This window comes from Puntigrus tetrazona, chromosome 8 (genome assembly GCF_018831695.1).
Source record: "Puntigrus tetrazona isolate hp1 chromosome 8, ASM1883169v1, whole genome shotgun sequence".
Lineage (NCBI taxonomy): Eukaryota > Metazoa > Chordata > Actinopteri > Cypriniformes > Cyprinidae > Puntigrus > Puntigrus tetrazona.
The window spans coordinates 7,557,038-7,582,131 of record NC_056706.1 but is presented as its reverse complement, the minus strand read 5'-3'; the positions used below and the strand labels follow the sequence as shown (position 1 = coordinate 7,582,131).

At 39.1% G+C, this 25,094-nt stretch overlaps 2 protein-coding genes across 4 annotated transcripts in view; both read right to left on the bottom strand.

The window, feature by feature from the left end:
* LOC122350865 (collagen alpha-1(I) chain-like) overlaps positions 1–25,094 on the bottom strand; it is a 513,797-nt gene that overhangs the window by 437,406 nt on the left and 51,297 nt on the right. The gene's annotated exons all lie outside the window — the stretch shown is intronic.
* fnbp1l (formin binding protein 1-like) overlaps positions 1–25,094 on the bottom strand; it is a 39,520-nt gene that overhangs the window by 12,220 nt on the left and 2,206 nt on the right. For all 3 annotated transcript variants that reach the window (XM_043247633.1, XM_043247634.1, XM_043247635.1), the window contains exons 2-3: positions 3,569–3,684; positions 950–1,000 (exon numbers count right to left, since the gene is read on the bottom strand). In XM_043247633.1, the coding sequence (XP_043103568.1) occupies positions 950–1,000; positions 3,569–3,684 (167 nt within the window). The remainder of the gene's footprint in view (positions 1–949; positions 1,001–3,568; positions 3,685–25,094) is intronic.

The following is a 25,094-nucleotide window of genomic DNA, read 5'->3' as shown; positions in this document are numbered from 1 at the left end:
ACAAAGCTGTTCGTCTCTCTCCCTTAGGCATGTGTGTTTTTTTGTCCAAAGCAAATGGCCCCCACCTTCAGAGTCGAGTTCTAATCGGCAGGCTGTCTGTACACTACATGAATGTCCTGGGACAAAAACACATGCTGGGAGAAATTATGCCTATCTAATGGAATTCATTACGGGATGTGGGAGGGTCTGGAACTGACACCCAGCATATACTCCCCTGTTTCTGCTTTCAACCTAAAAGTGAAGGCAGCAGGGTAGAAACATGCTGCTTAGGAGAGCAACTACTGCTAACACATATACACATATATACACACACACACATAAATATATACAATCTCACAAATATATATATAAATAGTTTTCTAATTATGTAAAACTGTCTGGAATATTTTTATTCTTCTCAGTAAGGCTGTGTTTATTTGAAAAAATAAAATAAAATGACAACAATTATTAAAATTTTAATTTATGTATTCCTGTGGTGGCTAAGCTGAATTTTCATCAGTCATTAGTACAGTCTTTAGTATCACACTATCCTTAAAAAAAAATTCATGAAGGTAGCTAACAGCAGTGCTGCTTTTTAGTTTTTTGGAACCTGTGATACTTTTCAGAATTTTTTGATGATTAAATGGTAAACAGCATTCATTTCAAATATAATTTAATTAATTTTAGATAGACTATCCATCTATGATAAAATAGTTTGCAGAGGGATATGAGCCTATCCAAATAGAAAATCGGATTTACTAGATAATGCTCAATTACACATTATGAATATTTGTCCAAAATACTATCCTGACTGACCAATCAGAATCAAGTATTTCAGAGGCATATGTAATAGTTACTAACCATACACAAATCATCCATGAAAATTGTAAACAGCTGTGAAAACCACTTGAGAATCACTGGAGCATGCTAGAATAATTGAAAAGAACCAAAAGTATGTGATTTATCTCACCTGGGCTCATCATCTTTGGAGCGCTTAGGGCAGTATTTCTTAACCAAACTCCTGTTGGGCAACAACAAGAAATATTCAGAACACAGATATACACAAAAACAGCACGTTATGAACAGATCAAACAAAGCCGCTCATTAGGGATTATACTATCCCTTAACATCAAAACTACAGATATTCAAACAGCCATGAAGACAAAAAGGACTCTGTCTACAGCGTGTTTACTTTGTGCATCAGAGAATTAAAGTAGGCCATGGTAAACAGGCAAAAAAAAAAGTGATGGTATGCTAATCTGTCTTCCCTCTTCCCTCGTCCCACGCAGTATAAACTCATGGGAAAGAACACAGAAACAAATCTTATGTGGGAGCTCTAGAGAGAAGCTGCGCTGCTGTGCTCAGGCATGTTGCTGTCTTCAGGGATGGGGGATGGTGTGGGGGGTCCGCCGAGTGTGCTCAGGGAGCGGGGCAGCCTTTCTCCCCAACCCAGACCCCCATCGAGCTGCATTAATGATGGTTGCCACTTCCTTTACGGTAGCTTCCTTAAATCCACTTCATGAAATCGATCAAACAACAATCACTTCCCCTCTGCTTTAGTCTGGTTATGATTGGTACACTAATAACCAAAGTGTCTCACAACCTATTTTTGATTCAGAAGATCTTGCTGAATTTTAGGGCTTCAGTAAAAACAAGCATCTAACTGATAGTCTATGTACAGTTCAAGATGTAATGTTAGAATGTTTTTTTTTTTAACACAACAGGCAGGAATATGGTCTAATCCAAAATTTTGCATCACTGCTTTCATTTTATGTTATGATAATATTAATAATAATAATAATAATAATAATAATATGTATTTTACTGGAATTGTACATTTTTACAAATAATTTTGATGACTTTTGTTATATAATACTTGCTATTAATTTCAACAGATTTATTTATTGTCTAAATAAAGAAGCTAAAAATGTATTAATTCTAGCATTTTTATTGATATTAGATTTTTTCCATTATTAATATTTCTAAACCTTTTTAATAAATACACATAATACACATAATACACATAATAATTGTTATGCATCCTTCCGAACAAATAAAAAAAAAAAAAAAAGTACAATGCAGTAATACATGATTAATTTGAAAAGCAATGTTAAAAATCAAACAAGGGTACTGTGGTTGGGCTCCATTCACCCCTTACTATGGAAACCCTTGAGAGAGAAAACAGTCTGGGTGTTGCCATGTGTGACTGGCTGTGTCTCGAGGGGGGTTTACAGAGCAGCGTGGGACCTGTCAGGTAGAATGAATGTGGTACTACACTAGAACCTTCAATGAGATTTGAGTGGGGGGAAGAGGAGCGACTCTAACCGTATCCAGGCAACAGCAGAATGTCCACAGGGACAGAGACATCCTGGGAGAGGAGAGGAGAGAGGATAGGAGGCCACAGCTGCAGTCACTGAGTGTCCTTTGGCGAAATCACGGCGTGTGTCTCATTCTCAGTTTGATCTTATTTCAAATCGTACAACTTAGGGCCTGCGGGGATTTTTGACCCCTGATCTGTCTCTCACCCCTTACGCTGAATCTCAAGGCAAGAACTAATATTACCACATAAGGGAATGATGGAGGGAGGAAAAAAAGAAAGAAATCAATAACATGGGTGAAACCAGACGTGCTCATTAAGACAATTAAAGCCCTATTATAAAATGGACCGTTCTGCTATAAAACAAAGATTAGATGAGCCACCTTAAAAACATATGCACACCTGAACTGGCACATCAGTTGAATATTAGAATAATGTGCAAAGATGTTAAAAATGTACTGTAAATGACTTGGTATCAACCAATATTTAACCATGGCCTTAACATTGCTGCTGTTGCCAATAAAAAAAAAACATGAGTAGTGTGAATTAAATTATTTAAAAATGTGTGAACCCAGACCACAAAACAAGTCTTAAGTCGCTGAGGTATATTTATAGCAATGTGCAAAAATACACTGTATAGGTAGAGATATATATAATGGCAAATAAGGTAAAGATCATGAAGATATTTAGAACATTTCCTACAGTAAAAATATCAAAACTTAATATGCATTGCTAAGAACTTCATTTTGACAACTTTAAAGGATTTTTTTATATTTAGTATTTAAATAGTTGTATCTCAGCCAAATATTGTTGTACCCTACTAAGCCATAACTCAATTGAAAGCTTATTTTGATGATGTATACATCTCAATTTCAGAAAATTTACCCTCATGACTGTTTTTTTTTGGTCCAGTGTCACTTACATTTAATGTAAAATTTTAAATAAGCAAACTTGAGCGTGCCAATTGTTAATAGCTACAGTGTCACAGATGAAGAGTTAGATATTGTTAACAAATTGTTGCAATGCTTGTAAACTTCAAGAATGAATTACAATGGACCAATTAGTCAACTAATTGTACAGAAAACTGACCCATTCTATAAGCTTGTAGTTAAAGAAATATAGAATCTGAATCAGTGCATCAGTATCAGTCATTTAAATAAGGCATTTTTATTAACCTACTTATTTAAATGTATTTAGAGCAACACAATTTCTCGCTGACATCAGATGAGTCATCTACGGAAGTTGCTGTTTAAAATGCTGTTGGATGCTCACCGTAGCTGCTTTGCATAGGCCTGCTCAATCTCCAGACGTTCCTTGACAAACTTTGCATAGCGTTCTAGGAAGTCGATGCCCCACTGCGTGTGTTTGTCGAGATTGTCGAACTGGTCCTGATCAAGGAAGAAAGCAGAAAAGAGAAAGAGGTCCAGTGAGAGGGAGTTTGATCTGTCACTGGGCTGCTGGTGCCAGACAGGAAACATGAATATGGAAGGACTTGTTTGAAGAATATTAAACATTTGCAGGGTGGGTGCAGAATATAAATCAATGTGTTAAACTTTCACATTGCAAACAAAGATTGTTTCATTGCTTGGAACACGTTTTCAACCAACTCTTAAGAGGTGTTTTAAGGCAAGGAAACGTTTTGGCACATACGATTCTCCTAAAAATCAAAAAATAAAAACATACACCGGTTTGTAAATGTAGGTACCAGCTTAACTAAATCTCACTGCTTTTATCTGTTATTGCAGACATGCTGAGAACGATTACGCCGCCCTTATCCAGCCAGCTTGGATGAAGAATCGGCTGAGCTGAAAGTTTCAGCTCAAGACTGTTATATCACATTCCTCACCACCAACCCGACAGTGGATCCAAACACAGTCCATCTGGGTTCTGAGCGACAAATAACCTACGGAGGAGGAAGTGATATCTACAGCATTACATTCAAGGACTATTTATGGTAAAGCCTTGGATGTAGCCCGACTGACAGTGACGACACCTACAACGGCTTCTATAACAGATAGATGAACTACGAAATTGAATAAGTTACATATACATCCATATGATCAACTAATTAATTATTTTTGACCACTCCTGTTACAGTATGGAGCTCTGTGAGCTCTCAGGCTGAAGACCTGTCTTTATGAACTGAATGTAATGTAAATGCATCAACAGGATGTATAGGATAAGTCTGTCTTGGGTCAGACAAGGCTTTCTGATGATGATGTTGATGACTGAAAGAGAGACAGACAAGCTGTGTATTAGCCCGAGGCCAAGTCAGTCTGTTCATGGGGGGGGGCACAAGACAGTCTATCCACTGTTCAACAGGAGACATAGTAAATGAAGCTTCAAAGGATTTATCCCAAATCCAAAACTACTTATACGTGTTCTAACAAAGTACAATACCACTGTCCCTTTATTACATTCTTCCTGTTTTGGGGACTAGTCAACATTTGTCAAAAATGACCATTCATTCAGTTAAAAGGTACATTAGAGCTGCATTTCAGCTAGCAAGGTTTTACAACCACTGTATGCCAGGAGAGAAGAGGAGAGCTTTGTTTTAGAGTCCTGGCACTGATTCTGTGAGACAGACTGAGATTAGATGCAGTCGGCGTACTTCCTCTACTGAGGAACAATGAACAAACATCTTTACAGCACCTCAAGGAGCACGGAGCGCAGATTACAAGCTCATTTAATCAGCCTCACCCTGAGGACTTCTGGTGAACATCATCGGGAATAGAACACACGAATGATGAAAAACAAAGTGAAACCTTGGGTGAACCCAGCAAAAGATTCTGATTACTGTGTGATGTTACACCAAGGATGTGCAAAACATTTTAACGTTCAACACAACTAAATTAACAGAGTATTCATTAAGGATACATATTTGAATCTTGTTAATCAATACAGATAAAGCAATAGGCTATATTAATTTGATTTTGGGTAATAACTAATACATAGCAAATATACACACACACACACACACACATATATATATATATATATATATATATACACACATACAAACATACAATGCCAACAACTAAAATACAAAAAATTGCATATAAAAGTGAATTCAGACATTGCAGCATTATATAGCCATCTACATAGAAGATATGCAAAATTTACAGTACACAGTAAAATTCACAGTAAAATAACAACACTATAATACTTCAGTCAAGTCAGTAGAACACACTGGGGTTTATTTGTTCAGCGGCCTGTATTTTGAGCTGACTTGATGTTTGTGTTATACTGACAGCGTCTTATTTAGCTAATTGCACAAATCAGAGAATGAATGAAAGAAAGAGAGAGAGAGAGAGAGAGAGAGAGAGAAAGGCAGAGGGGACGATGAAGTGCAATTAAGATAAAAGTGGAATCTCATGCTCTGTTTGCACACAGGACCAGTAGTTAATGATTACTCTGGGCTATAACTCTCCTGACAGACATTAGGCAGAATCCTGCCCACCTTTAACATAGAGCAAGCTATTCAACGACAGCACCTGACAGACAAATCAGGTGGGAGGTTTAAATCCAAATTATCTTCCTAAAACTGATGAGCGCTGCATAAACATGTGTGGGTGATTCTCCAGGCCTGGAGGGAGTATTACACACAGTCCTGTTATTTTAATACCGGTCGCTGCAGAAATCGAGGAAATCACCTTAGCAGCACGCTGATGCTTCACTCAAGTGGAAAAACAGCATCCCCCCTCACCATCTGCCAGGCTTTAGGTGTCATTCGACACACACTTGCATATGCGCCAGTCAAGGTAAAAAAAATCCTGAGATCACTAATATCCAAGGGCACGTACTAGTGACATTTTCCACATAAACAAGTCTGTAGGTTTAAGTACTAGATGACTAACTTATGTTAAAGAAGTCCTGTAAAATCAGGCTGCTTTTAGGGACACGGGATATTGATCAGACAGATCTCTTAGGGTCATCTGGACGTCAAGCTCCGGTTATTCAATACTGACAAACAAAAATATGCCGGTCGAAGACGAAAAAAGGTTTAACCATGTAATACTGCTTTAAACTGCTGTCGTTTCCCCGCCAAAAAATTTTACGTTTAAAATTTAATTGGAATTTTGTTTTTGTTTTTCCTAAGCCAAAAATAAATACATTTTCCTTGCTGTACCAAATTTACCCACTAAAATGTCATTCAGTGTAACTATCTTGGCAGGCATATTTAAAATAAACAAACAAACAAAAAAACCTACCATTTACTACACATTAACAGACTAATTACTTTCACCCCAAATAAAATTCTTAAATTTGCCACTTTCTTATGTTCTGCCCATTTGTCAAGATTTACTTTAATAGAATTCCTATTGAAATGACTGGGAAGAATGTCCCCATTCTCTTGAATTAATCAATTTAGTAGTTAGTAGTTGACTCAAATGAAATTTCATTAGTTTATACCAATTTTAATTCTACTGCAAAAATGTTTATGGTGTTGAACAATCCTTTATTTAAAAATTCTATTAAACATAATTCCGCAGTTAAAACCTAAAATCGCATTTAGTTATTTCTATACTGCAGTTCTGAAATGTATTATTCTTGAACATTTGGCATTGCCATTCATTATTAAATTACTATCAGTTCTAATATATCTTACAATAATCGTTCCTATCCATTCTAATACTTGGACGGATACAGGAAAAGCTGCTAATAGGATTCATTCATATTAACTAGAAAACTGGTCGGGATAAAGAGGGACATCTATTGACATAGGCATAAATCATATCACAAAACCAGTGAACCTTAAACCAATAAATATAATGTTGTTATGATCAGCACAGAAGGTGCTGGCTCCTGGAGTGGGTGTGGCTTGTAGTGACACAACTGAAATGTTCTAGAGTAACACTAACCATTTTAACACAAACGGAAGGTTTAATAACCTCTCTTTCTACATCTTTTATTTATAAAGGTTTGGCTCGATGCATTTATAATTGTTTATTTTTCATTAACCTTTTTTTTTAATATGTAATTTCATTCATATTACAAACCCAAAATTATATATAATTATTTATGCGCGCATATATAAATTTTATTTTATATTATCAAATTAACAATATTACCCACACACACACACTCATAGAGAGAGATGCATTATATGTATATATAAATGTATAAAATATATATTCATACATTCATAGTCATTTTGAACTACACACTGGCAGATTGGCCAACCTGCAGGTTCTCTCTAAATACACACAAACACACACCAAAACGCACCTAGGACATCCAACAAACAGCTTGATCCATGGTTCTTGGTGGCATGTGTTCTCTGACTGGCCCTTATGCACCATCGAAGATATGGAGATGGTGGTCTGTCATCTTGTTGTGAGGGTCTGTTCTTTTGGCTGAATTGATTACACAAGCTCATGACTATGGATGCTAAATTAAAATCTTTCACATGTCTTTGTTCACACTCAAAACCCAGCCTGTTCATATATTATATAGTGTAAATGAAACAAAGGCAGTAGCCAAGGGCTGGCATAATACAATCCAATTCTCTGCCTGGTGCCCGGTTACCATTGGTGCCAGAGTTAGGCGAGCATGCTCTGTTTCTATCCTTACATCACCCTTTGCTTCCAAGCGCTCATGAATAATTAATGTCTTGAGTTCCAGCAGGCTCCGCCTCCACGGGCTGACTGGCAACTGCTGTTGCTAGGAGACAAAAGGAGGTAGGCCAATCTCGGCTTACAGAAACCTGATAGAATTCATAAAGTTAAGTCTGGAGGGAAGGAAACGTCCCAGACCCCCTGCAGAAGTGAGTATGCCAGGATTCACTTCTGATGTGAAACAAATGAGAATATTCTGAGGAGAAAAAAATAAAAGGGGGCTCTCCTATATCTTCTTGTGCTCGCTAAAGCAGATTGGATTTCCCTCCACTGAATCAAGATGAGCACTTTAATGCAAGGTGATTCCAGCAGTGCTCCTTTAACATTTTTCCAGACATTCCCATCTCACGATTCCTGTCTCTGTGTTATTTTTGTGCTTCTCTCTCTCAGAGGAGCCTCTTTGTTTTTTGTTATGAAGGCTTTCTGTGAATAATATCTGCATGTATAATTCCAAGGCTCCTTAATATGCAGAACTGCCACTTTCATCTACTGTGGGAAAACACTGAAAATCACGTGCTCATATGGACCATTGAGCAACTATACAAATACATAATTTCCTGAGGCTTAATGTAAGACAATTCAGTTTTACAAAGACACAGTGTTTCTATATAACAGGAGATTGCCACATGGTTGGTTATTTTAATAAAAACATTATTTGGAAAAACATGAACTTTGGAACAATCATGCCAAACGAGACCAGGATAAATGTACTATGAATGTTAAGTCAACAAACTGACCTTAAGTAAACGTCTAGACTGAACATTACAATGAGAAGAGAACAGAAAACATGGAATAGAAAAGCTCAAATTGAGTCAAAAGTGTTGTTTACTTGGAGACTAGAACTGTCCAAAGAACAGTAAGATTATCTGTGAATCTAGACAGACTGAAGACTAGGAGCAACAAACTAACAACTAGTTAAAGCCAAGATAATGGTACCACTTTGGGGGGAAAGCAAAACATTTAGAATGCAGTACAACACACTAAATATAATGAAAAATAAAAGAGTAAAGGCAGCTCAATTATCCCAAAGATATTCAGTTATGCAACTGCTCAAAAATGTTTTTGTTTTTTTTTTGTGAGAAACTCGCTTGTTTAATTGATCTCCTCTTTTCCATTTCTTAAGTCTGCACCTTTCTTAACACAACCTCAGATTGCATGCAAAGCGCCAAAGTTTTATAGACTCCCAAAATAGAACAAAATGTTTCTTCAATTTACAGCCAAAACAATACAATCAAAAATCTGGTGGTCTTAAAGGACAATGGGTCTCTCAGGAGAGGCATGTCCTAGAAGGCAAACATCCTGTGCTCAAATAATGACAGGAAGTGAGGTCAGTACATGAACAATAACATGAAAATCTCACAGAGCTCCACAGAGGTGAAATCAAAAAGAACAATCCTACTCCCAGCGTGCCAGTGAACATCTTGCACATGGCTGCGATTGATGACAAAAGGAATTCATGCAATTTATAAATTCATCCTTTACGGTGCTTTGATATTATTGTTATATCTTCACATGTATGCTTGGTTGAAACAGAAATATTAAAGCATAGTTACACAGTAACCATGCGAAACACACCCATGACCTGTTGGGGGTGGCGGGGAAAGGCAGAAATGTCACTCCGTCGTTATTACTTGAATCACAGAGCACAAGCCTCAGGCGCTGTTTAATAGGAGTTCTCCCAATACACCCAAAATGCAGAAGAGACCTCAAAAGAACTACCGCACTCCATCTTATCATCATGAAATATACATGGAACACAAAAGAGACTAAAAATACTTCAATAAAAGGTTTTATAAATATTAATTAACAATATCACTATCATTTTTAATTAGATATAATTAAGAGAAATTAATTACAAATAAAAATGCAAATTTTATTAGCAATACAATGGTTAAAAAAAAAATAGTAATTAATAGTACGCATTAGTAATTACACATTAAAATAAACAAATGCACAAATAAATAATAACAGCGTTCAATTTACAACAATTATTATTACCATGAGTTTCCAAGAGTCATACCACCCACTGATTACAGTACTCTCAGTCGGATTTTTAGGGTGGCAGTGGGATCGTTAAAATTCATGCCTTCCTAAAAAGCTTTCCATTGTTTTGGCTAATCCATACATTAGCATTCAAATAGTTCATCTCAGGGCGCTTCCAAAATTCCCTTCTGAATGAAGGATGGTGGGAAGGGGGGGGCTCTAAAATCTCACCACATCCTCAGTACAACCTGCTGTGCTTAATGAAGTGCCCAAGGGCACCACCTCTTCCTCTCTCTCTTTCATCCTTCCTCTCTAGCAGCACAAGGGACAGGCCTAATTCAGCCTCCACATGGCACTTCTTTTGATGCTGCCAAAAACAGGGAGAATCAAAGTATAAAGATGAAAACATTGCCTTGTATTAAGTTGCCAGCAGCAGTGAAGCATTTATAGCTGTGGTTAGCTGATCCGCAGGTATTGTACTGGGGCAAAAGCTGACTGGCCAGAAAATGACAGTAGACCTGTGGTGGCAGAAATTTGAGTCTGTCTGCCCAATGAAAGGATCACATGAGGAGAAGATGCAAGGGGGAGGGGGAAAACAGGGAGACAAAAGGAGACTGGAAGATCACTTTCAGCCTGCACAACTACAAACCTGGTTCCCCGTCCCAAAGGTCTGCTTCTGTAAAATGTCTGGGCAGAATGCTACAGGCTATATCGATTAGTCTTTAATGCACAGTAACACTACTAACTCGAACCTAACATTTCAGTTGCATTTAAAGCAGAATTTAATCTAAAAAAAAAAATATTACAAAATCAAATAAATATAGAAGTAGCTGTAATATAGAATAAGCCTAAAATAAAATAAACTAAAATATTAAATATAATATAACATAATATAAAAAGCAAAGAATAAATAAATAAATAAATTATTAGCTTCCCCAACACTCCTTCATTCCCACTACAGACTGAAACACCAATGGTGAACCAGTGGTCAAAGTAAAATACAGCTGCTATAAACCAATGACATGATCTCGGTGAGGACTGGGCAATGAATCATGTGTTTGAGACTGAAAGTGATCAGTCTGACTGTGGAGGAGCCGGAACAGGAAACCATATGGAAAAGGCCTCAGGAGAGGTCGTTACATAAACTCTTACTTTATGATCCTCCAGTCCAAGTTCCTGTCAGTGGCACTGGTCCATGAAAGCGAGTGAGATTGCGAGAGAGGGAGAAAAAGAGTACACTGTACATCACAGCGAAGGCTCACAAGACGCACCTGGCAATCACACGCAAGTCATATCCAACTCTAAACACCAAGTTAAACTTGCAATTTAATGTCAAACTAAAACCACAGATAAGAGTGACTCATCAGCCAAACAGAGACGTTTACAGAGAAGCAGGAGAGGTATTACTAGAGTTTCAGTCATCATCCACTCTTTTTCAATTCTTCACCAGTTCAGTGTAATGACTCGTATGACTGGTTCAATTTCCGAACGTTTTGATTTATAACAAAAGAATGTACAAGATATAAAAACAGAAATTCTTTGTGAGAGGCATCACTTGAATTCTTTGTTAATCAAAGGGCAACATTCATTGGGAGGAAATGGGCTAGTGCCTGAATCACTATTAGGTCACAAGGCATGTTTGTAAAGCTACATATTAATGTACCCATTAACACGAGGACCACTGAGGGTGGGAACAATTGTAGTTTTGTGGTGCTAGAGACACTTAGACAGTTCATGTCCCCAGAAAACTTACTCTAAGAACAAAAGAATGACTGTAACATCTGATCAACTGGCCGTTCATTGAGTCAGGGGGCAGCCACGTGTCAATGTTACTCATAAAAAGGAAACTCTCAACATAACCTCTAACCCAAACGGGACATCATTTAAATAAAATACTGAATAACACCATTTTAAACACCAGATGTGTCCAAGTGCTTCAAAAAGACCCCATGAAGTGGCTTGACGAGTGCAGTTTTATGCATTTCCTTTTGTAACAGGAAGTTTGAGAGAGTAAAAAAGTGTGACAGAGGTTTTACAAAAACCCCTATTCAATTTTTCATTTAAACAGAATATGAAAAGGGATGTACAGTTTATTTAGTAATGAATTTATTACATACATTTAATAACCAACACTGAATTAATTTCCAGTTGAATATTTTTGCCTCATAACCACACACTATGACTTGCTCAATTCTCATTGTAGAGAGCATTTAAATGTAAAAGAACGGTGACATACACACATTTGGCAATATTGTTTTAAAATTAAAACACGTAACTAACTTGCTAAAACTCATTTTGTTTTCCTTTTCCAAAGTCTGGTCTGTAAAGATCATATTAGATCTCATAAGAATTTATTAAATTAGCAAAAGTCTGCTTTAAGGAGACACAGCACAGGATTATTCTTTTTTTATAAAGATACAGGATATCTCTTATAAGCCCATAAATCAAATTTACTTACAGAAACCTAATTACACCGCTAATCAAATGACATAGCTGACCCGGAGGCCATTAAGTGCCCTACCCTGTTTAGTGAGGAATACGCATGGTAATACAGAATACAGAAATAGAACATTCTGCTCCTTCATTACTGCAGTGACATGAGTAATTGTTGGCGTACAACTGTGGCAACAGAAGGAAATTTGGTGAGGTTATATTTTCAGACATAAAAAAAAACCTTTCTTTGGAAATGAAAAAGTAGCCGACAGCATAGCGTGGATGACCTGTACACCATCTGGGCACCGAGTCGGTGAGGTCATCGCTGAGGCCAAGCCAGAGAGCGACATTTCCTGTCTCCCTAAGGAGAACTGCAGAGAAGAGCGCAGGCAGATGTTACATATGCACACATTCAAATTCACAGCAGAACGAAATAAACAACCATCTAAAACGTAAAACAAATTACTTTTAAGTTGCAAAAAAAACCAAAGCAGGGCAACCCATAGTTGTAACTGCAGTGCCAGCCCTCACTAGGGCTCAGTGAGGAACCAGACAGGATGGGCATGAGTTTCATGAACACCCGAGTCTAGCTTAAACCAGGCCCGGAGGTCACTGCATGCTCAAGGCATCTCTTAACGTCACTAAATACTGAATTAACAATAGGGACACGTGATTGCGTAAGACAAGCAATTGTACCATTCTCACACTCTCTACAATTAAACACGTTTATGTAAGCTGTCATTAAATAAACGGCTGACTGGTGCCTCATTACAATAACTTCCGATATAAGTAATCAATGAACGTAATAAAATGCTTTTTACAAGAGATAAATATGCTAGCTCTTGTATATTCCAATAAAAATCATGACTAATGAACGATTAACATATTTATAACTATACTAACGCATTTCTTTTCTGGCATGTGACAGTTTATAGAATGTGTCACATTTTCCAGATATATGAAGAAATGTTTTACAGAATGTGGTACTAAATCACAAAAAAAATTGGAATTGAATTTTTTTTTTTATTATAATAGCTTAAAATATATTTTCAAATAGACAAAAACATTTAAAAAAAAGTGTATTAAACATACAAAATTGATTTAAGTGCAAAAGAACAACTATAAAGAACAATTACAGACAATAACTGACTGATGGAAAAGAAGCTAATGTGCATTCAAAAAATAAAAATAAAGCAATTGACATGTTATACAGAATAATTCATGTTTTTTTAAGTACCCTCTCAAATCAAAACAATGTAAACAAACATTTTCTGTTAAATACTGTCTAAAGACAAATCTAGGATCAGAGACCTGCAAGAAGACTGATCTGTGATTACCTCAGCACTGGGCAGTTTTTGTTATATAATAAACAAAAGCCTTAACAACACATGCAGGGTACAGAAGGGGCTGGGTAATAACAACAGGAGATCTGTGTACTAATTATGACTTTGTATTCACTACCCACCCCCCACCTACACAAAGAAGGCCAGCAAGAACACCAAAACAAACACGGCTCAAGTTTCTAAAGAAGAACCTCTGTCCTTCACATATGTAAAGCAACAGTTTATCCAAAAATACAAATTATCCATCGTTTCTGGTCTTTATGACGAATAAGAACATGATACAAAACCAGGGGGGGAAAAAAGTGCACAAAAAATAATTTATGATACAATTTTTGAGCTATGATGGAAGTCAAGATTGCCATGCTCTGGGTTTCAGTGATAGTAGGATTTAGAAGCTCTCTTTAATGTAGATTAAATCTGCAGTTCATTCAAAAACCCTTTCAAGTACTGGAAACCTGCCTGGTGCTGTACTCACCTACTTGCAGGAGCACGCTAAACACAGAGATTATGATCTTGCACAATGAATTAGCATTTTAACCACAGCTTTTAAATGAATAAAAGTATAAATTTGCTTTAGAGGTGTCAACGTGTAAATGAGTTTGTTTCTTCATCAGAACAGTTCTGGAGAATTTTGGCAATACAGTGCTTTGCCACAAATTAACTGATAAATCGAAAAAACTACCATTCATATATGCCATAACCTCTATGCTCAAGGGATAATCTTATCGTAGTCACCAAGCAATAGATAAAACAACTATGGTTTATTAAAAGGTGCACTCATATTTTTCAGCAATGATTCATAGGGACTCTACACAAGGCAGTATAATTTTCACTCTGTGTGTCAGAAGTGTTTCAGAGCCACATGTTTTTTGGTCCGTTTCCCAAAGGAAATTGCCATGAATCAGTCCCAATAAAACTCCATGTAGCGCACGTTTGTCCGAGCCATAATTTCAGCCAGACGTGTCTGTAAGCACCTGACATGGAATGCAGAACATCAGGACGTCATCATGCTGCGGTGATGGAAATGAAGAAAGACAAAAATCCTGCAGGAAACACACAGTCTACAACTCATATGCCTGTCATATCTCATATTTCTCTACACTTCAGATTCACACTTTTGCCGTAGCTGTCAGCGCCTCACATCCCAGACAGTCTCTTTCATCTCAATGCTTCTGAAGACTTGCTAAAATGTACCCAAAACCACCTACATCCCTTCTAACATGGTCACATCCCTCTCTACCCCGAGGAGAAACTTCATTAAGGTCTGGTGTTCGAGATTAAAGGACTTTAAAGGCATGCCAGTCAGAAGGAGACGTGCGTGTGTGCGTGTGTGTGTGTGTGTAAAAAGGGAGTTGGTTCACTGCCTTGTGACTTAAGGCTGACACACACTTTTAAAACCATTACAGCATGCTCCGACACTGATTATCCTTTGCACTGAGGGACACTTCATTTTCTGTCTCACTACAAAACTGCCCACTGAGCAGTGAACAACTGCACAGCCACGTCTCTACAGCTAAATAGCTTGAGAGAAAAAAACATGGACAATGCCTGTTTCTCTGCTAACAGTTACAAGCTGGCTGAGATAACATGATCTATTGTGCAATACCAACAACACTGTAGTTAAGGGTGAAATTTAAATAGTTTTGATAACCATTATATTATAAATGCGTTTTAAGATTTTAAAATATTTTGTGATCGAAAAGCTGAATTTTCAGGAGCCTTTCAGATCCTTTAGAAACCTTTCTAATAAGCAGTTTGCTAGGCAAGCTTTTTATTATTATTAAAAGCTGTATCAATGAAGTTCGTAAAAAAACTAAGTCACTGTAGGCTCATCTCATCAAGAAGTTTTTTTAAACATCCTAAATAGCAACCTGGGCGCCACCATTGGCATGAGTTTGGGGTGAGACAACTTGTTTTACAACATAGTACAAATGTCAAACAAATACATGACCATTAATGTTCTGATAACTTATGAAACAAGTTTCCAACCCTTTCTGTATGACCGCAAAACTTCAAGCATTTTCATAGTTCCAAGGTTCGCATGTGGTTTAAAACTGATTGCACGTGACTGGATGTGCTAAAGACGGCACTTCACACTCTTCATCGTCACGGAGATGTCTCAGCTATGGCATGTTATAACTGACACAAACAGCAGCCAACTCATAAGAGCTTAACTTAATTCTAAAAGCTGCTGTTACAGATCCTCTTCCATGAGCAGCAAGAGAAGAAGAAGAAAAAAAAAAAAAACCTCCGAACATCCGCAATCGATTAAACTTCTGGTACGCTGAGTGAGGCAAGGAATGACTTCCTTCCTTCACTGAAGACAAGTTGGATAAAGACACATAATTGATAACTTAGAACACCACCACCTTCACTTTACCTTTATTTAAAGGTTAAGTGTGTCATTTCTGTAATGCTAAAGGGACCAAAACACCCACATATCCTGGTCGCCCCACCTTCCATTGCTTAGATAAGAAGTCAAGCCACTGGTTATGACAAGAGCCTCGAAAACCAAAAGCATGGTGCTAGCAACACCAAGGTCATGGTTCTTATTTATAGGTAATACATGAACTTTTTTTAAAAAAAACAAATGTAAGTCACTTTGGATACAAGGGTCAGCCAAATGCAGAAATGTAAATGTTAGACGGTTTAGAACAATGTTTTGAAAGCATCACAGTGTTTACACTCCTCCGGAAATTCATTATACAAATAGTTTACTTATAGCTGTCCCTGATTATTAAGCTGGAAAGTAACTATTTAAATACTGAAAATTACTTGCATCATCTTTAACAATACTTCAGCAGCCAATCCAAACCAACCGACTCACACCAGGCACTAATTTTAACCTCAACCAAAAAGTAAACTCATAAGACAAAAGTATTTGAATAGGCTGGTTTCCCTGTATATTCTCCTGTAGAGGAACAGGATATAGCAGGCCACATAACACCACCAACACCGCACAGTCTGGCCGCAAAAAGCAGAATGGATGCAGCAGACTGTGAGAGGCTTCACGTGGAGGTTCAGGTTTATCATAAAAGTGTTAAACCACCGAGGCACTAATGATGTCTGAAACAGGGATATGGTTTTGCCCCTTGTTTGGTCTTCATACTGGATTTGAGGGACAGAAGAGAGGGCAACATTCACTTGTTAGCACCTGTCAAATGAACTGTGCTTGCATTTCAGAAAGGTTTTCAAAAAGATACGTTTTTCTGTAGTCATGTTTCAGCAAGTCATGCATTCCTTTGTCCCACACAATTCTGTGTTGGGCAGTTATAGCTGCCGGTGGCTTTGACGCTAGCGTGCTCCTAGCAAAGCAAGAGCACTCCAGGATATTCAGGCCTCCTGCCCAACTCATTTTAGCCTGTCCAAACATAATATGCAAAACTGTGAGGTGAACAAAGAAAGAGTAGATCTTTCCACCAAATTACAAAAACAAATAAAAACACAACCAGCTTGATTCTAATCAAAAGTTAGCTGAAACCTTAAACAGCAATTCATGAACTGCAAAACTGAGCATGAATAGGCATTACATTTTGGTTATTCATGATATGAACTCACAATTCTGAGAAATTAAGTCTAATAACTGCAAGATATGAAGTCACATTTCTGACTTTTTATTTCAGTATTGACAAAAAAAGATCCCATTGTTTTTTTACTGTTACCAAAAAACATGATTTAATTTCAGAAGTAAAAGTCAATTGGGCCACATACGTACAACCTAATGATGCGAGTCAATGTAAAAATAGTGTGTCTCATTTCTCAGTTACAGTGCAGGGCTGCACGGGGGAGATCATTTGGAAATCATTAGAAACCACGTTTGAGCGCATCATTATGATTTAGAAACTTCTGGAGGGTCTAGGAGACAAAAGACGTTTCACAAAGAGCATGAATACTATCATATGCAAGCCTAAGAATTAAAGGCCCCCATCCCCAAAACGTCTGTCTGTCTTCCTGTATGAAAATGACCCTGATTACACAGATAAAAGCACACCTACCACAGCTAAAATGCAAACATACTCCCCTCCAGCTTAATACACTGGCTTTATTCCACCACCTAGGAGATGCCTTGCTCTCTACAGTCAATCTTTTAGGGATTCTAAAAGCTCCCAATATATTTCAAACGGAATCGAAGAACGAACTCAAATGACGTCATTTCGAACAAAATCAGGCCAAAATAAAGTTTGTTTTGGCCGTTTGAATCACCTTTAAGCTACCGTTGGTACGGAGCGGTTACGCAATCGGTGGATGTGTTCTGAAACTCCACCTTCTTTGATGGAGGAATTTTTTTTTCCCGGTTTGTTTCTCATCGGCCGAGGTCAGGCAAGGGAGCAACATCTCCAAGTCACCATATACATAGCTGAGCTGCCACAGATGTACAATCACTCGTAGACAGACTTTAAAAGTTCAGCCAAGGAAATTCATTTTTACAAAGAAATGACAATAAAGCTTGTGTCAACGACCCGGAATTATGCAAAAAGCAACAGAGAAATACGGGATACAAGTTTTCCAAAGCCACAAAAAGAAATGAGAGGTAGCAAGCAAATAAGTATTATGCAATAATGTTGCTGTCGTGGGTGGTGTTCTTTCATAGCGAATTTAAAAGGTATACAATAAATAAACCTTTGTTGTTCGCAACATGTTTGCATTAATCTAAACCCGGCCTCCAGCAGCGAGGGGGTGTCAGAATGTTCGCAAACGGTATACTGTCACTCAGCCTCAACGAAGAACAGAAAAGAAGTTTATTTGAAGTATATCGCGCATTAACTGAAGTAAAATAAATTTGCATAACTCCACATCTTTCTGCATCTTTCACAGATTTGAAATGTCACCATCAACCGGCACTGACAAAGTTCTACAAATAAAGGCTTTTCAAACATTTTAGCTAAATTTATGCATCACAAAAATCTACTCATGTGAATTCCGCCAGAGACTGGCGTAAGATAACAACACTCCGAGCATTAAAGAAAACCACAAACATTTTGGATTATAGTATACTTTGACTTGCCATAACCTTTCAATATTAAATTAATTACACATACAAGCATCGTTCCTCTGGGATTGGCTTCTCTACAAACAACACATGAGCCAAAAGAATGCATCTTAATAGTCCTTTCCTTATAACATCTTAAAATGCTGTGCCTACATGAGCAGCTCACTAGGCTGGAACAAAGCCTCCAAAATGATACAGGATGTTCTTTAATTGTGCTGTCAGTCATGTGAAACGCAATTCGCTTTCCTTTTTTTGGGTCATTTCATATATAAAGAATGGCAGGATGACAGAATGCTATTTAACCATGAATAGCAAGTAGCTAAAATCTATATGATGTCAGATTTGATACAACCCGCATATTCTCCTAAAGCTCGGAGCAAGCCCTCTTGCTCACCTTGTGTAATCCATAAATAGCAGGCCTTTAACTATTAGAGTTGCTCGTGGACCTGGTTTTAATGATTAACTTCAAGACGGCGGGCACTTCCATCACGCCACATTTGTCCAGACTGTTTAACAGTGTGTGAGATTAATCCAAGCTTAACACGTGGAGCCAAGATTTTCAGCCAGGTTAATGCTCACAGATTAATCAGTTGCTACCTGACTTGCATAACTAGAATAAAAACAAAAGACACTTGAGCTGTGCATTTCAGCACAGAGCCGGCTTAGCGTACTGTGCTGAGAGATGCATAAATTGTACTGGATTACCCTGGAAACCGCTTCTCTCCTATGCAAATCCACAATTCACTCATTAGAAACAAGAAACAACAAACAATCAAAAAAAACTGTAAAACTGTCTCTACCAATCTAAGTGAATAAATGTACATTTACAATGCATTCTGACCATTCCAAGCAACAGTCTCACGGCTCCAGAATCCTTTCCACGGGCCATAAAAATGCAATGCATGTCATCCAACAAAAGGTGGGAGACGACAAGACGACCAGTCTGGTTCCCTGTGTTTTCTCTCTCTCTTTCTGTAAACAGGGCTGTGTGATTTGTCAGGGGACTGAGGGGCCCTGGAAATGTGAAAGAAGCTGTCTGTGAACAATGAACTCCATTACCCTCAATACAGAGTTTCGAGCCAATTCTCATCAAGCTTCCCTGTGCAAAAGCTGAATTCATTTCCCATTCAAGAGCTGCAAACAATTAATTCCAAATGCTTAGTTTATGAATTATTAAAAAAAAAAAAAAAGTATGTGCAGGGGTGGCATCCTGTGAGGTGGTTTGTTTTGAAGTGCCTCTTCATTCTTCAGGTTACATAACAGAGCTGTAATAAAATGGATTTGAGCTGAATTTGCGTGACACCTTTTCCTAAGTAGCTCCTGGAATAGTAAAAATTCTCTGAAAACGGTGGATGATAGCAAGAGAAGCCCATTAGCTGCACGTAGCAGAACAGGATGAGCGTTGCTTGTTTACTCTAATTTAACATGCAGCTTTTCAAATCTTCCAGGGGACCTTCAGAGGACAAGTGCAGGAAAAAAGAGGCATTTATTTTTTTGACATTTACAGAAGTGGGAATTCTTCAAGAAAGAACACTGTGTTCCATGGAAACAAGACAACATACAGGTTTCGAGCAACGTAAGGGTGACTAAAATGACTAAATTTATTCCTCTAAAAAGGAAGTGAGTAAGGGGGTTTAAAAACAAACGAAGAGAAGAGAATTCCCCCCTTTTATCTTGTAAATTTGGTATTAATGGCTCAGACATCACGTGACAAGTGACTGTTGAAAATTCCCAGGTTGAAATGATCCTTATATCCATCTAGTCTTATAAAATGCTTCATGGTTCAGGCACAATGATTCAGGATCTGGGACCAAAAGTGGGCTTGTTTACCCAAAATAGTGGAACCTAGTGGCTTCACATATTCAATGTTGGTTTTCAACCTGGGCTAATTGCTTCTGATGAGGCCACCGAATCTATGGCAAAGGACAAAGGAGAGTTTCAGAGGACAGTTATTTTTGGACCGCCGTCATGAAGGGTTTGGTAGAGAAGATCACAGGACGTTCTGCCGGTTTTTCAAACTACGGTTCCGGGCCAAGGAGCACAAAACTTGTTTGTGTGAGTCGTGCTCCATAAATATTGGCTGTGTGAAAAAAAAAAAAAAATGGTTGTAGCCCAAAGTTTGATGTTCCAATTAGTCGATTCCTGCAGAAAAATAAGCCACGCACCCTTGGTTACAATAACACTGACCTCAAAACTAAATTAATCTTTGTTGTATGATATGGACGGATGTGTGCACCCAGCTGTTGGTCTTTAAGAGAGCACCAGGGGCCGAAGAGAGAGCCAAGAGCGGGCCTCGCATACTACAAAGATCCGTTTGTGTGCGCATATTCACTCTGCAACTAAAAAAGCTTGCATTTAAGAAGGACACCTTGGAATATCTTTAAGATGTTTGTGCTCACAGCAGAAACAACAGTAAAGAAAACTTTGCAAAAAGGGTCGAGGAGAAATCATCAAACAATCGAAACGTCAATGACACAGGACACAAAAGCTGAATAATAACCACTATGAAAGGCAGAAAAACAGAAAGTTATCAATTGATGATCAGCGTTCATTCTGTTTGAATTGGGTCAGCGATAACGAAAGCACAAACTGGTTCTCTAAGACACATGTAATATGTAAGCAAAGCATTACTTACACATGCCAATAAACTTTGGAAAGCCCTGGAACGACATACTAAATGTCAGGGTCAAAGGTTTAGGCAAATTGTTTCCTGACCTACTCGTTCCCACGACTATGTTCAGAGCATGTGTTTATGTATAAGATCGTCTGGAATATTGGCAGCGACAGCAGTCTTGGCACTCGGTCATAATGACCTGGCAGAGACTCACCTGACTGAACTCCAGGTATTCCAGATTACCAGCTCCTAGCAATCTGCACACCTCAACTGTGAAGCTTTGAGTAGTATCACTTAAGAAAAACATCAGTAAACGGCTTAGAAAAACGCCCACACACTTTACTAAAAACACAATTTAAAGAACCAAGTAATAAACGAAAATTGTTAAAAGCTTACTTGTTCAAAAGATTAAATGCTAAATTAATCAAACTTTATTGTCTATCCTGCAGACTCTGTGCAGAGTTATCTTTAATCATACAGCAATGTCCATACATTCTTCCATAATTGTAAACAATAAACTGAAACTACTCAGCAGAAAAAGAAAAGTGTGTCATTTACTCACCTTCAAATCAATCTGAACTGTTTGATCAAATTTGTGGAATCAGTAGGACATGATCAATAATCAGTACTTAATTAAAGATTGATCTATTGGTTCAATAAAAATTTATAACGTATTGCATTTTATGGTGCCTTTTGATGCTTGACAGCCATAGTCACTTATGAACGGTCAGAGAAAAAGTATATATATTGTGACGAGTCGGCTGCCCCTCCTCTTTATTGTCACCATCAACCCCGTCCTTTATTCGCCGCCTTCACCAGGCTCCCGACGGGAGTGGGTGTGTTCGAGAGGAGGGGCGTGGTATTGGCCAGGTCTGGCGGCGTGTGACGAGGCACACCTGAAGGGGATTTAGCCTTGTCACCGCCGCCGTTAAATGCCCTGCGCGCCTCTCCTCGGGAGACCGGTCTCTTCCCCCGTGCATGCACGCTGGTGTCCTCGTGGGTCCAGGAAGGGTGCGCGATGGACCTCACCCGCCGTCCGAGAAGTGCGTCGTGGGACCTCGTGAGTCCAGGCTGTGAGCACACAGCTCATCCCACTCTGCCGCCGAGCAAAGAAACGACGGAGACGCCGGCGGAAGAAGCCGCCCCTCGCGCCCGGGCCAGAAAGGGGAGCGCGTCGGACCCGCCGGACTCCGCCCCTTACCTGGACCCTTCCCCCCTGGAACACGGCCTCAACCTTCACTTTCCCCGCGGCACGACGAGGACACCAGATCCCCCCTTTTATTTGGACACTTTTCCCATGGACACTTCATTATTTTGGATTATTATTATTTTGTCAATAAAAGCCTCTCCGAGGCCTGGACGCCACGCCCACTGTGTCTGCCGCTGGCTCCTCCCGTCACAGTGGTGGAGAATGCGGGCAAGGCGGAGCTTAGACGGCACAGTTGGGCGACATCTGATGACGTCATCCCCTCTCGCTGGTACCCATGCCGGGACGGAGGAACAACGGAGACTCGCTCCCAGCCACCAGGAAGGGTAAGTGACGCTTGCGTTTACTGTCATTTACCCGGTGGCTGGTTGAGCATTCCGACTAATTCCCGGTTTCTCTGTCCCGGGCGAGAGGAGTTGCCCGAGAGGAATCCCTGCCCCCCACTCCGACCGCTGGAGCCTGGTTGAGGAAGGTAGCACTCCTGCGTATGGCGACCACCGCCTGACGGGTTGACGCTGGGGAGGGGAATGTGACGCAGTCGGCTGCCCCTCCTCTTTATTGTCACCATCAACCCCGTCCTTTATTCGCCGCCCTTCACCAGGCTCCGACGGGAGTGGGTGTGTTCGAGAGGAGGGGCGTGGTATTGGCCAGGTCTGGCGGCGTGTGACGAGGCACACCTGAAGGGATTTAGCCTTGTCACCGCCGCGTTAAATGCCCTGGGCGCCGCCTCCTCGAGACCGGTCTCTTCCCCGTGCATGCACGCTGGTGTCCTCGTGGGTCCAGGAAGGGTGCGCGATGGACCTCACCCCGCCCGTCCGAGAAGTGCGTCGTGGGACCCCGTAGTCCAGGCTGTGAGCACACAGCTCATCCCACTGCCGCCGAGCAAAAAAGCGACGGAGACGCCGCGAAGAAGCCGCCGCCCCTCGCGCCCGGGCCAGAAAAGGGGAGCGCGTGCGACCGCCGGACTCCGCCCCTTACCTGGACCCTTCTTCCCCTGGAACACGGCCTCAACCTTCACTTTCCCAGCATGACACGACGAGGACACCAGATCCCCCTTTTATTTGGACACTTTTCCCATGGACACTTTATTATTTTGTATTATTATTTATTTTGTTAATAAAGAAAGGCCTCTCCGAGGCCTGACGCATACGCCCACTGTGTCTGTCGTTGGCTCCTCCCGTCACAATATATATATATATATATATACATAGAAAAAAAACAAAGTCACAACAGGTTTGGAGTGAAAATACAGTTAAGTAAATATTGACGTGTTTTTCCATTTAGGGGGGTTACTTTAAGGTTACATAAAACAAAAAAACCCCACATAAGCTTACTTGAGTGAGCAAGTTTTGAATGTACTAAAAAGATAAAAAAAAACAAAAAAAAAAAAACAGACAGGTTTGTCAAAAGCCTGACCAGCCAAAACCAGAAAGCAGCCTTCAAGTCCTACAGATAACCTTTAACTGAACCAACTTGACAGGAGCCTCCCACTGCTGCCTTTTGTCTTGGGTCACTGCCTGGGCTGAAGACAGAAGTTGCTTTTTGAGCTGATGTATAACAAGATTCCCAGTCAAATCTTGACATGAATGTTTACAAGAAGTGTGTACGATCTTAGATCAAGGAGAAAGAGCAAATACTGTCAGCAGATTTAGACCCCATGTTCAACATAAAACTAGAATTGCAATTACATTCACAAACATAAGCGTTTACGCTTCATAGCCAAAAATATGTAAGTTCGGGTAAAGGATTAAATGGTTTTCAAAGATTACATGAACAAAACAACAACAAACTACCATTTCAAAATCTCAAACACATCATGCATATGTATCTTCATGAGCAAAGCCTTTATTATTATCAATACTTTATTACACATACACTATTTTTCAACTGTTTGGGAACTTTTTTTTATTCTGTTTTATTCAGCATGGATGCATCAAATTTATCAAAGCGATTTATAAAAAAAAATTTCATTTCAAATAAATGCTATTTATTTGAATTTATTACAGCTTCAATTCATCGAAGTATCACAAAAAGGCATCAGTTATAGAAACATTTCTGAAGCATCATGTGACCCCGAAGTCTGGCGTAACGTCTGATAAAAAGGTATAAAATTACACATTAAAATATATTAAAATGATGAGGCTACAGGCATCCCGGAGTTAAAAAAAACAAAACAAAAAAACAACAAGGAAGCCTTTTCATCTTCTCACTTGCTGGCTAACATTGCCCAATTCAGTTCATTTCCGAAACCCAAAACACAGCAACACACAAAACGCATGGACTAAACAATTACTATCCAAGCCTTGCAAGCACTAACAGGTCTAACCAGTCTTCTCCACAAAAGCCTGAATCACCACATCCAAGCCCTTTAAGCAATTCTTTCAACACACACTGACAGTTCCATCTGCACAATTCATACAAAGATATATAAAACATTAGAACTCTGTACGGGCTCCTCTGAAACCATCATAGAGACGGACAAACGACATTAGGAGATGCAACAGACTCCAAAGAAACTGCTTTAATAATAACAGTGGTTTAAATGTCAGCTTTTCGTACTCAGCTGAGCACTGCGTGATGAGGTTTCAATCAAGCTCTTTGTTCTTGATT